The sequence below is a fragment of the Rhinoraja longicauda genome, chromosome 3 (genome assembly GCF_053455715.1).
Source record: "Rhinoraja longicauda isolate Sanriku21f chromosome 3, sRhiLon1.1, whole genome shotgun sequence".
NCBI lineage: Eukaryota > Metazoa > Chordata > Chondrichthyes > Rajiformes > Arhynchobatidae > Rhinoraja > Rhinoraja longicauda.
In genome coordinates, this window is record NC_135955.1 from 27,298,829 (window position 1) to 27,311,903 (window position 13,075).

A 13,075-nucleotide genomic window follows, 5' to 3' on the forward strand; every position below is an offset into this window, starting at 1 on the left:
TGGATGAGGAGGGAACGGCACATATGGAGCCGCTGAGAGACCAGATACCACCACACCCATTAGTCAACTTGGCCACTTATCCGCAGTTGCTGCCTCAGGGTGCTGTGCTTCTGGTTGAGTAATTCTAAATCATTCTTACCTTCAACACCCTTGGTCAGTTCACTCATTTTCATACATTCAAGGCATTCCAAGGATTAACTTTCTCCGGAATGAATAAAGGAAAGATTTGTCTTCCCTCACATCCGAGTTGAATGGATTGGAAAGGTTTAACAGATAGGCTCCCGTACTGTCAGCCTGGGTTTTTATGCTCAAGCATCTGTAGTCGGACTTGAATCCACAATGTCCAGTCCATTTGCGGCTTCACACAGTTGCAGCTGGCATCGTTGCAGTGAGCCGTGTATCTAAATCGGTGTTTCTGTTTTCCAGGAGGAGAAAGTTTACCTACATTTCCTTCGCCTAAAGGGATATCCTGCAAAGAATCTGCATTAACCAAACTACTATGAAACCCAACACCAGCATAACATTTAACTAAACTGTTCATTTAATTGTTTAAAATCCTGATATATGTTGATATTTTGCTGTGAAACAAAGCTGTATTTTTTCATAGGGTAATATACTGTAAATGTTTTAAGAAAATTGTATAATGTGGTAAGGCCTCATTGATTGACAAGTCATGATTTTGAGCTTGTTTTTATACCCGTGAGTGCTTCAGCTGTCAGGCTGGACTTCACGTAGAGTGGATTTATTTTAAGAAAGTGGCACTTGTAAAATTTTAATTCTTGCTGTTTTCAATGTTTTTAAAATCAGAACATTTCTGGCTGACTTGGCCTTTGCAAGTGCAGCTGCACCTGTACCAAACCTCTTTATATATTCAGATCAAAACATGAGCTAATTTAGTCCACAAGTGGGTCTAGATCTCACAAAAGAAATTACTGAAACTGCCCCCGTCTGCATCTGTTTGATACGAAGTCAGTGAGCTCCAGACCCAGTAATAGTAAGACCACAAGTAGCCATTTTTATTTTTACTTAATATGTATATATGGATTCAGTAAGTAAAAAAAGATCCCGTATGAACAATGTCTTTCATGCATCATCATTTAATTCTATAAATAAAACCAATAAAGACATAACGTTGTGGTTGTGTTGCAATGTTATTTTGTGCTTTCCACAGCTGGTTGACTTTCGTAGAACCCTGCATTTATTTAGCACCTCTAATTTACCTTTTTTTCAATCTTAAGACAGTCCTTAGAAGCATTCTCAGGTAAAAGTTAACACCAGGATGCACACGGAGATGCTGGGCTGAGTCTGGCCATTTGCACTGAGGCCTGGTACATACAGAAGGACAGATAGTGCCACGTCTGTCACTGTGCTGGATACACAACGTGCAAATGACTGAATGCTTGGCTAAAGAGATAGCTTATAAGGAGCATATTAAAGTATGGAGGAATCAAGAGTTTAGATCCTTGGTAGCTGAAGGCGCTTGTGCCAAAATTGGAGCCATTGAACTCTGGGATGATCAAGGGGCCATTCCCCTGGAGAGACAAGGGTGGGAGTGGGAAATGGGCAAACTCATCCTACTCACATGCTCTCAACTATAACCAGTGTCCATTACCACCATTATCTTTTTTATTCATTTTGTTTTGGAGTTCTAGGAAGGGCAATGTTATTTCCCATCACCAATAGACCCGCGAAAAGCTGCTGGTAATGGTGAGCAACCTTCAAGTTTCAACACAGTCGTAACGGTACATCTAAGCATTGCTCAGCCCTATCAGAGAGCATTGAAGTGTCAGCCATATGGGGTGAACCTGGAGTCAAATGTAGGCTAGACCAGATAGGCATGGCAGTTTTCCTCCCCTTCAGCACATAAACTGTACTAAACTAACTAAACATTAGTGAACCAGATGGGATTTTACAATGATATGATAGTTTTTGAGATCATAACTATTAAAATTAGATATTAATTTACAAATTGTGAACTGATTTTAAATTCAACACCTGCCATGGCAAACTAGGGTTCTTGGATTGTTTGTCTGAGCCTCTTGATTACCAGTACTCTAGGCTCCTCTTCCAGCTACCCTGCCTCCTCTATGTACTGCACCAGGGATTGTCCAAATTCCACTAGCTCCACCATTTCTGTTCCAATGGTGATACTTTCTACTTGCATGCTTCCAAGGTACCTTTCTTTTTCTTCATTCACAGCTTTGCCTCCACCACAGGGCTCTCAACCATATCTGCTCCACATCCCAAACCTCTGCTCTTATCTCCAATCTTTCCTTCTCAGAGTAGGGATAGGTTTCTCTTTCCACCCCGTCTGCCTGCACATTCAGTAGATCATCCAAGATAATTTTCAATAGGATGCCTCCATCAGACATATCTTGCCCATTGCTCCCTTTCAGAATTCAGGAGCAATCATTCCCTCCACAGCTCCCTGGACTTATCATATCATATCATATATATACAGCCGGAAACAGGCCTTTTCGGCCCACCAAGTCCGTGCCGCCCAGCGATCCCCATACATTAACACTATCCCACACCCACTAGGGACAATTTTTACATTTACCCAGCCAATTAACCTACATACCTGTACGTCTTTGGAGTGTGGGAGGAAACCGAAGATCTCGGAGAAAACCCACGCAGGTCACGGGGAGAACGTACAAACTCCTTACAGTGCAGCACCCGTAGTCAGGATCGAACCTGAGTCTCCGGCGCTGCATTCGCTGTAAAGCAGCAACTCTACCTTATTCTGCCACCTCCAGAAGCTCCCTTTCCCTGGAAACCACAGGAGATGCAACACCTCCCCTTTGACCCACCATCCAGGAACCAGGAGAAGCTGCAATTCACGTGGAACTCCTTCCTCGCCGGACACGAGGAGCAAGGGCTGCTGGGAGGGTGAACCGGGGCAATGCCTCTAGCACCCCCAAGGTGCACAAAAGTGGCCGGGAGAGGAGAGGGACGTCAGGACATTGAGTGCATGAGCCAACAGGACTTTGTACTTTGATTAATGGCGCCAAAACATGGCGGCGCCAGCATGTGTAATATATGCAAAATGAATTTCACTGTGCAGTGACATATGTGATAAATAAAGCACTATTGAACTATCGTACTATCTATAAGACAACAACTGCAGTTATTGTCTTATACTACCTGTTGCTCCACTGCGATTTCTCCTCAAGGTATGTCCACTTTGAAGAAGTTCTCCTCCTCTCTTCGACGAGAGTTTAGCAACATGCTCTCTCGCTGCTCCCCCTCTGTGATCTGGCCATATCTTCCCATCCACTCCCCTCTCTGCGTTCCACAGAGACCGTTCCCTCCGTAACTCCCTGGTCCACTCGTCCCTTCCTACCCAAACCATCCCATCCCCGGGCACTTTCCCCTGCAACCACACGAGATTCAACACCTGTCCCTTTACCTCCCCCCTCAACTCCATTCAAGGACCCAAACAGTCTTTCCAGGTGAGACAGAGGTTCACCTGCACCTCCTCCAACCTCATCTATTGCATCCGCTGCCCCAGATGTCAATTTATTTACATCGGCGAAACCAAGCGCAGACTCGGCGATCGTTTCGCTCAACACCTGTGCTCAGTCCGCGTTGGCCAAACTGGTCTCCCGGTGGCCGAGCACTTCAACTCCCCCTCCCATTCCCAGTCTGACCTTTCTGTCATGGGCCTCCTCCAGTGCCATAGTGAGGCCCACCGGAAATTGGAGGAACAGCACCTCATATTTCACCTGGGCAGCTTGCAGCCCAGTGGTATGAACATCGACTTCTCCCACTTTAGATAGTTCCTCTGTCCCTCTCTTCCCCTCCCTTTCCCAGATCTCCCTCTATCTTCCTGTCTCCACCTATATCCTTCCTTTGTCCCGCCCCCCTGACATCAGTCTGAAGAAGGGTCTCGACCCGAAACGTCACCCATTCCTTCTCTCCTGAGATGCTGCCTGACCTGCTGAGTTACTCCAGCATTTTGTGAATAAATACCTTCGAATCGTACTATCAATGCACTGTATGCTTTCAATTTTGTTCATGTGGTCTCGCCCACATTGTGGAAACCAAATGCTGGTTGTATGACCATTTGCAGAACACCTTCACCCAGTATCCAGGTAACCGTGGACTGTTTGTTGCTTGTCACTTCGTCTTACCATTCCAGTCAAACCTGTCTTTGCTCTCTACATTGTTGTAATGAAGGCAGGTGTAAACTTCAGAAACAACATTCTTCCAACCAGGCCCCTTACAATCTTAAGAACTCAAGAATGAATTCACTAATTTCAGATTGCCTTCCTTTACAGTTTGCATCCAAACTCATTGATCTGTACTGTTAACTTCATTTTCCTTTCTTCATAGATGCTGCTGAGTATTTCTTATATTCTTTTTTCTTTCATATTTGCAGTAACTATTCACACCTTCAACATTGTTTCAACATTTCAGCCACTACCATTCATTCGTTCAGTCTCTCCCAGTCTTCACTCTATCACTGACATTCCCTTTGTTGTCTCTCCACCCCACCTGCTCTCTACAACTTTTAAATAATGATCGTTTTCTAACTTTTACCAGATCTGATGAAAGATAATGACCTGAAATGTCACCTTTTTTTCCCCTCTCTGCAGATACTTCATTTTATTTTCAGATTGCCCGCAGATTTTCAGATTGATCTTTTTAGTTTAGTTTAGACATACAGCGCGGAAACTGGCCCTTCAGGTCACCGAGTCCACGCCGACCAATGATCCCCCCACATTAACTCTACCCTACACACACTAGGGACAATTTACACTGATACCAAACCAATTAACCTACAAACCTGGTATTTATTCATAAAATGCTGGAGTAACTCAGCAGGTCAGGCAGCACCTCAAGAGAGAGGGAATGGGTGACGTTTCGGGTCGAGACTCTTCTTCAGTCTGAAGAAGGGTCTCGACCTGAAACGTCACCCATTCCTTCTCTCCTGAGATGCTGCCTGACCTGCTGAGTTACTCCAGCATTTTGTGAATAAATACCTTCGATTTGTTCCAGCATCTGCAGTTATTTTCTTACACAACCAACAAACCTGTACGTCTTTGGAGTGTGTGAGGAAACCGAAGATCTCGGAGAAAACCCACACAGTCATGAGGAGAATGTACAAACTCCGCACAGACAGCACCCGTAGTCGGGATCGATCCTGGGTCTCTGGCACCACAAGCACTGTAAGGCAGCAACTCTACCACTGCGCCACAGTGCCGCCCAGGTTTACTTGAGGAAGTAACCAGCAGGATAGACAAAGGAGAGTCAGGGCATGCAGTTTACTTGAAAGAACACCACAAATGCTGGAGATACACAGTAGGTCAGGTTGAATCTATGGGAAGAAAATCAGATTTAACATTTAAGGTCAAAGATCCTTCATCCAAAGTGTGAAGGAGATAAAAGCACCCTTCAATCTAACGGGGATATCCACATCCTGAGCTTTCTTCAGTACACTTTTAAAAATATCCCACTTGGCCGATGTTCTTTCCCCCGCTAATAACCTGCTCCAGTCAACTTGAGCAAGACCTTCTCTCATACCTTCAAAGTTGGCCTTACCCAAGTTGAGCATTTTAACACGTGGACCCTCTCCATTCCTATCCATAACTATCTTAAACGTAATCGAACTGTGGTCACTGGTCCCAAAAGGCTCCTCCATACACACTTCATTAACTTGCCCTTCCCAATATTAGATCCAGCGTTGCCCTCTCACGTGTGGGGGTCTCCACACACTGCTTAAGAAAATTCTCCTGAACACTTTTGGGGAATTGCACCCCATCTACACCCTTCATGCTATGATTTCCCCATTCTATATTGGGAAAATTAAAATCCCCTGCTACAACAACCTTATTTGACCTGCAACTGTCTGCAATCTCCCAGCACATTTGTTTTTCTAATTCCTGTTAACTATTCTGGGGTCTGTAGTAAGCCCCCAACAAGGTGATCATCCCTTTCTTGTTCCTCAGCTCCACCCATATAGCCTCATTAGATGAACCATTCGTAATGTCACCTCTGAACACAGCTGTAACATCCTCCTGAACCAACAATGCAACCCACCGTCCTCTTTTTCCTTCCCCCCTGTCCCTCCTGAAGCTCCTGTACCCCAGAACATTGAACTGCCTGTCCTGCCCGTCCCTTAACCAGGTTTCAGTTATGGCTACAACGTCCCAGTCGCTCGTACCTATCCATGCCCTAAGCTCATCTGCTTTACCCATCAGGTCCCTTGCATTAAAATACATGCAGTTTAAACCAACCAACCTTCCTCGCTTTCTGCCTTTCACCTGCCTATTCTGTCCACTAACCTTTCCCACACCACCCTCCATACCAACTTCTGGCCTCTCACGTGCCTCTGTCCTGCACGAGATCCCACCCCCCTGCCAATCTAGTTTAAACCCTCCCGTGTAGCACTAATAAACCTTCCTGCTAGAATGTTGGTCCCCCCCAGTTTAGATGCAACCCGTCCCTTTTACACAGGTCACCCCTGCCCCAGAAGAGATCCCAATGATCCAGAAATCTGAATCCCTGTACCCTGCACCAATTCCTAAGCCACACAATCATTTCCCCTGTCTTCCTATTCTTACCTTCACTAGCACGAGGTACTGGAAGCAATCCTGAGATCACTACCCTGCAGGTCCTGCTTTTCAGTCTTCTACCCAATTCCATAAATTCGTGTTGTGGAACCTCCTTCCTCTTCCTACCTACATCATTTGTGCCAACATGCACAACAACCTCCGGCTGCTCCCCCTCACTCTTGAGGATGCCGTGCAGCTGCTCCGAGACGTCCTGGACCCTGGCACCAGGGAGGTAACACACCATCCTGGAGTCTCGCCCGCTGCCGCAGAATCTCCTATCCGCACCTCTGAAGATGGAGTCTCCCACCACGAGGGGAGGAGTTACTCAAATTGCAAAATGTAGGAGTGTATGTAAGAAATAACTACGTCAAGAAACACAAAAGGATCCATGGGAAGAAGAGAACATCATCCAATTGGAACAATAGCAGATGCAAACAGCATTCCCAGCGTCTGCTCTTTCAGATCAGGAATCACCGTCCGCTGGCACTCCAAATCCATCGAATTTGAGCGGAGCTGCGTCTATTGGGATATTGGGTTGAGAAAGGGGAGTTAAATGTTCCATGGGCCTTGTGCCGGAGGCTACCTGACTAGTCATTTGCCAAACTTTACCCAGCCACTGCGCCCTTCACCTGACATGGTTTCCAGGTTGCAGTGAACCCAACTCATCAACAAGTGAGGAGTGCCTTTCCTAAAAGGCCTGTGCCCCAAGATTAACTGTTGCCTGTCAAACACACACTGCCCCAATCTGATCACTGCTAAGTTCTGTATTTCTATTGTACATTCCATTACTTCAGGGTGGCTTTGGCGAATGTAATGCCAATAAGGTCCCTATCAACGGTAAAAACTGTTGCATTGAAGTGAAAGCCATCTTGTGCCCAACAATATATAGAACTGCACTCTGAATTCCACATTGTATCTACCTCTAAGACTAATAATTTCCAACTCCACCACATTGCCCAATATTATGCTACCTCAGTCCTTCCTGCATCCAACTCTTTACATCACCTTTTGACACGGCATGGCATCTCGAATGGTTGGCTAACTGGCCTTCATTCCTCAACTATACAACAATGCCATCTTGTCTATAGTCTACTTCACCCAAATCCCTGCATAATTGCTTTAGTCCCAAAGCTTTCAACAGATCACACGCTCTTTGCTTTTTCATTGTCTATGCAGAGTCTAAGCCCACTTTAGTTTTAGTTTAGTGGCCCTTCGGCCCACCGGGTCCATGCCGACCAGCGATCCCCGCATTAACACTATCCTACACCCACTAGGGACAATTTACATTTTATACCAAGCCAATTAACCTTTGGAGTGTGGGAGGAAACCAAAGATCTCAGAGAAAACCCACACGGGTCACGGGGAGAACATACAAACTCCGTACAGACAGCGCCTGTAGTCGGGATCAAACCCAGGTGTCCGGTGCTGCATTCGCTGTAAGGCAGCAATTCCACCGCTGTGTCACCGTGACCACCCCTATGTCTCCTAAATATCCCTCACTGTCCTATCTTTTGTCATACTCCGGTTATCAGCGGGGCTTCCCCATCTTCTATCTCACCAGCTTCAGATACTTCAGTCCGTTCCTGAAGCCATCCTTTCTCTCTCAAAATCAGAGCATTTTTGGGTCACTGCTCTTACTCCACGCACTCTTGTCTCAGGCGTTATGCATGGGGACCTTTATTATGTTAGATGTTTAATGCAACCTGTTGTTGACAAAACAAATGATCTCACAAAATCAGAACTGTAGCATGCACAGTGGATTTCCTTTACATTACAACCATTGCAGATATGTTTCCCATTTGCCTCTGGTACAGACCAATGGTTCTGCATTATGGCTGACCAGTTCAATTTGAGTCCAAATCCCACCCTAACTAGTGGGGAACTGCAATTCTATTTCTGCAATTAATTAAACCTGCAGTTAAAAACTTAGTATCGGTGATGGAAATCACAAAACAGAAAGATTATCATGAAATCTATTCTGGTTCACTGTTGCCATTTTAGGGAGGGGAATCTGTTGTCACCATTTGCTTTGCTCTCTTTGTGACACCAAACCATTGTGATGAGTTGGCTTTCAGTTCTCCCCTGAAATGGTCCAGCAACCAACAAAAGCACCACGTGATTCAAAAGGCAGCTCATCAACACTGTCTTATGGCAATAATCGTTGGGCTTCAATGCCCACATCCAATCCGCTAATATAAAAAGGAAATAATTTCTTGATTATGTAGCAGATTAGTGGCAATATTAGAAATCAAGAAGAGCAGGGATTGGACACACCAGATGCAGGAAATAAATTCCTGATGTTGGGGGAGTCCAGAACCAGGGTCCACATTTTAAGAATAAGGGGTAGACCATTTAGAACTGAGATGAGGAAAAACTTTTTCACCCAGAGAGTTGTGAATTTTTGGAATTCTCTGCCTCAGAAGGCAGTGGAGGCTGATTCAGTTGATGCATTCAAAAGAGAGTTTGATAGAGCTCATGGGGCTAGTGGAATCAAGGGATAAGGAGAGAAGGCTGGAACAGGTACTGATTGTGGATGATCAGCCATGATCACAATGAATGGCGCTGCTGGCTCGAAGGGTCGAAACGCCTATTCCTGCACCTATTTGCTATGTATCTATGTAACATAAATACAAAACATGTGAACAATGAATGCGGAGCAGGGTGGGACATTCAGCCCATTATACTTTGCATTAAATAAGATTACGATGGATAAAAACTTCATGTCTGTCTTAAATGGGCAAGTATTTATTTTTAAACAGTGACCATATAGTCTAGATTTTCTCACAAGAACATAGAACAATACAATCAACCCTCGTTACAACGGACCACTATATAATGGATTTGGGTTGTAGCGACCGGGCCCACCGGCGGCTGCCTCCCTTGGAGCTCGCAGCACCGATCTCCCGCACCATCCCCGGCTCACACCATCGCCCCTGCCCTCACATTGCCGGCCGCTCCATAGTCCTTAGATCGCAGCTCCGGCCGCCCCCGGCTCACGTCGCTTCCAGGCCAGACCTTCTGCCACCACTGCCTGCCGATAGCTGCGAAGCCGTGCCTGGCTCTGCCAACGCCGATCCTTACCTGCACGCGTATTGCCTTGTTTAGAATGCCTTTGGCTCTTTCTGGTCCCACTCCTTTTAATTATCCTGTCACCGCCCAATACCTATCCTTCTCACTTGCTCTACCAGTAGAACCAGTCTAAACACCACGTTCCAGGACATCTGACAGTGGAAGATTGTAGTTTCGAGAAATACAAAAATGCTGTAAAACTCAGTAGGTTAAAGACCTGCGACCTCACCTTTATTTTTCTTTCCACCAGTAAAGACTAACCTGCTGAGTATTTCCAAACCTCACTGTTTATATTTTTCAGCTTGAAACAGGGAGTTTTTTTGTTTTGTGTTTCGCAATCCAAGTTATGCAATGCAATGGAACTGTTCCAGTTAACAAAAAAATAAAACAGCTTGCCTTTATGGCACAGTGGCAGAGTTGCTGCCAAACAGCACCAGAGACCCGAGTTTGATCCTGACTATGGGTGCTCCCTGTATGGAGTTTATACTCATGACACGTGTGCGTTTTCTACAGGATCTCCGGTTTCCTCTCACATTCAAAGACGTACAGGTTTGCAGGCTAATTGGCTTGGTAAAATTGCAAATTGTCCCAAGTGTGTGTAGGATAGTATAATTGTGCTCTCGGCGGGGACTCAGTGGGCCGAAGGGCCTGTTTCCGCGCTGTATCTCTAAACTATACTAAAACAACTTTGAAAAGAGTGTTGCATTTGAAGTGTTGTCAAAGCAGTAGAAGGATAGGCAACCATGTGAAATACAGTCGAATCCCACCAAACGGCAGCAAGGTAAGTAGTGCATGTTGAGGCTGCCAACACCAGACGTGTGAGGCATTCCCCTAGCATTAGTCATGTCTACAAATTCACCTCAAAGCCTAGCATGTTGAATCTCCAAGCAGATCTGATCATCCAAGACTGGACCACGATAAATATATTCTTTGGAAGTGAGGGCATGGGCATAGAGAGTGCAATAATCATTGGGCTACATTTTTCTGCATTGCAGCTACTTTGCGATAAAGTATTTTGAAACTTCCGGGGTTCACGAAAGAAACTGTAAAAATATGTTGTTTTACTCCTCAAGACGTTACATATAATTACTATCATTTTTACTTCCTTTAAAATAAACCGAGATATCCTGTGGCGACCCAGTAATAGTTCAGAGTGGGTTTGTGCGTGGAGTGGGAGATGTAGCAACGTACTCCTGTTACAATGGATACATGCTCGATGGGCCCAGAACAAGTAGCTGCCTGCAGTACTCCACCCATTTGCCGAGGTTGTGAAAGTTTCCGTCCCGAACTGCCCAGTGCTTGGTGGTTGCAATTAATTATTTAACAGTTGCATCTCTCTCTCTCTCCCTCTTTCTTCCTACTACATATTTTTCTCTTCTTTCTAGCCACCTCCTCCCTCGCTCTCTCTCATATCCAGAAGTTGGATTGAACCCTTTTGGTGGTGGTGGCCCATCGTAGTCTATGATAGCGTTGTTGTGCAGTCTCATGTCTTGTGGGATCGAGTGTAGTTCACGAGTCCGATGCGTGAGCCACACACGCGGGAGTAGTGGGGGCAAAAGAAGGACACTGAGGGAGGATTTAGGGCTGCAGCCTTCCTCCTGTCTCTGGCACTCACGAGTCTGCTTTGGCGATTCTCTTCGAAACTGCTGACCCCCTTCCTAGTAGTTGTACGCCAGCCAGTCCTGTCCAATGAAGCTGGGCCTTTATGATCAATGCTTCGATGCTTGTGAAGCTAGCACTTCCACGTTAGTCACCCTGTCTTGCCAGCGAATGCCCATGATGGACCGCGGAGAGCACATGTGGAAATTCCCAAGCTGGCGAATGTGTTTCAAGGTCCATGTTTCACATCCATGCAGCAGGCCAGAGAGTACTACAGCTTTGTAGACTTTCAGCCTAGCTAACAGCTTGATGTTGTGGTGGTTTAACACTCCTGCCCTTTATGGTGTGCTAAACATACATTGAGGTTCGTACCGACACCAAATTTGGTGTCACCAACAGAAAACCACAATTTGGTTATCCATGGTTTATGAAAGTGTTATTTCAATTTTCATCCTCTAAAAGATGTTAAAACCAAACGTGCACATTTTACAGGGTCAGGCAGTATTTGTGGAGTACATGGAGCAGAAACATCATCTGTCCATGTCCTCCAGGGCCACTGCCACTTGCTGGGTTACTCCAGCACTTTGCATCCTTTTTTATAAACCAGCTTCTGCAGTTCCTTGTGTCTGCACATTTTACACATTGGCTGCTGCCCACAAACCAGTGCAACATTCACACGCTGATCCATGGGATCAGTGCCATCAAAGCAATCTCTCTCTATTGGCAGCCTGTTGGTTCCATTCATCCCCTTCCCCCAACCCCTCCCCTCAAACACTACCCTCAATCACACTTTCAGTCAATGTGTTCAAGCATTTTCCACTGTCCTTTATTTTTCTTTTAAGCAGCATTATTCAATTATTTGTCATCACAAGGTCTAAATGAAACTTGCCTGTGGCTATTTTATAGATAATTCAGCTTAAATAAGATATCTTCTGGCTTCATGCCCACCCTCAATTTGCTTTGTTGGTTACTAGGATGTTACCAGGATTAGAGAGCTCGAAATATAAGGAGAGGCTGGATGGGCTGGAACATTTTCCCTGAGGCGTAGGAGGCTGAGAGGGGACATAAAAGTATACAAAACAACGAGTGTCATATATAAGGTGGTTAGTCATAGTCTTTTTCCCAGGTAGAGGAGTCTAGAACTAGAGGGTTCAAGTTTGGGGTGAGAGGGGAAAGATTTAAAAGAACCCTGAGAAACAATTTCTTCACACAGAGAAAGTGAGAATATGCAAGGAGTTGCTGTAAGAAGCCGTGGAAATGGATACAAAGTGACATTTTAAAGACATTTAGACAGGTAGCTGGACAGGAAAGGCATATATATGCCCCCTGTATACTGGAGCAAACACGGGCTAATGGGACAAGCTCAGTTACAAAACTTGGTCAGCATGGAGGCAGTGAGCCGAAGTGCTTCTTCCCCTGCTATATGACTCTATGGCCAGGCTTTCAGCTGCCAAGCCTCCAACATCTGGAGTTTTATTTCTTAATCTGAACACCTCTCTGTTTTTTGTGAACTACAAAATAGGAAAATAGGATTAGGAGTTAACCTTAATGTATTTCAAGCTTGTTCTGCCAATCAATAAAATCATGTCTGATCATGTCTGCTCTGATGTTGCCCACAGCTCCACTCTCTTGCCTCTTTCCCCATTGCTGTCAATTCCACTCCAATAAAAAAATAAATCTGTGTCGAATATCTGTAGTGACTCATTTCTCTATTATGTATCTTACACGGTACACATTTAAGTAAGCTTTTGCTCTAATACTTCCTTCAATGACCAATTGCCTAACATCTTTCTGATAAATACTCCCATGAAACTCCCTTGAAAGATCACTCCTCTAACAATGATATAATA

At 45.2% G+C, this 13,075-nt stretch overlaps 1 protein-coding gene across 2 annotated transcripts in view; it reads left to right on the forward strand.

Moving 5' to 3' along the window:
* Positions 1–1,090, forward strand: part of svep1 (sushi, von Willebrand factor type A, EGF and pentraxin domain containing 1) — a 136,879-nt gene extending 135,789 nt beyond the window's left edge. For both annotated transcript variants that reach the window (XM_078395097.1, XM_078395092.1), the window contains one exon: positions 427–1,090. In XM_078395097.1, coding sequence (XP_078251223.1) covers positions 427–460 — 34 coding nt within the window. In that variant the 3' untranslated portion in view covers positions 461–1,090. The remainder of the gene's footprint in view (positions 1–426) is intronic.
* The last annotated feature ends 11,985 nt before the right edge of the window (positions 1,091–13,075 follow it).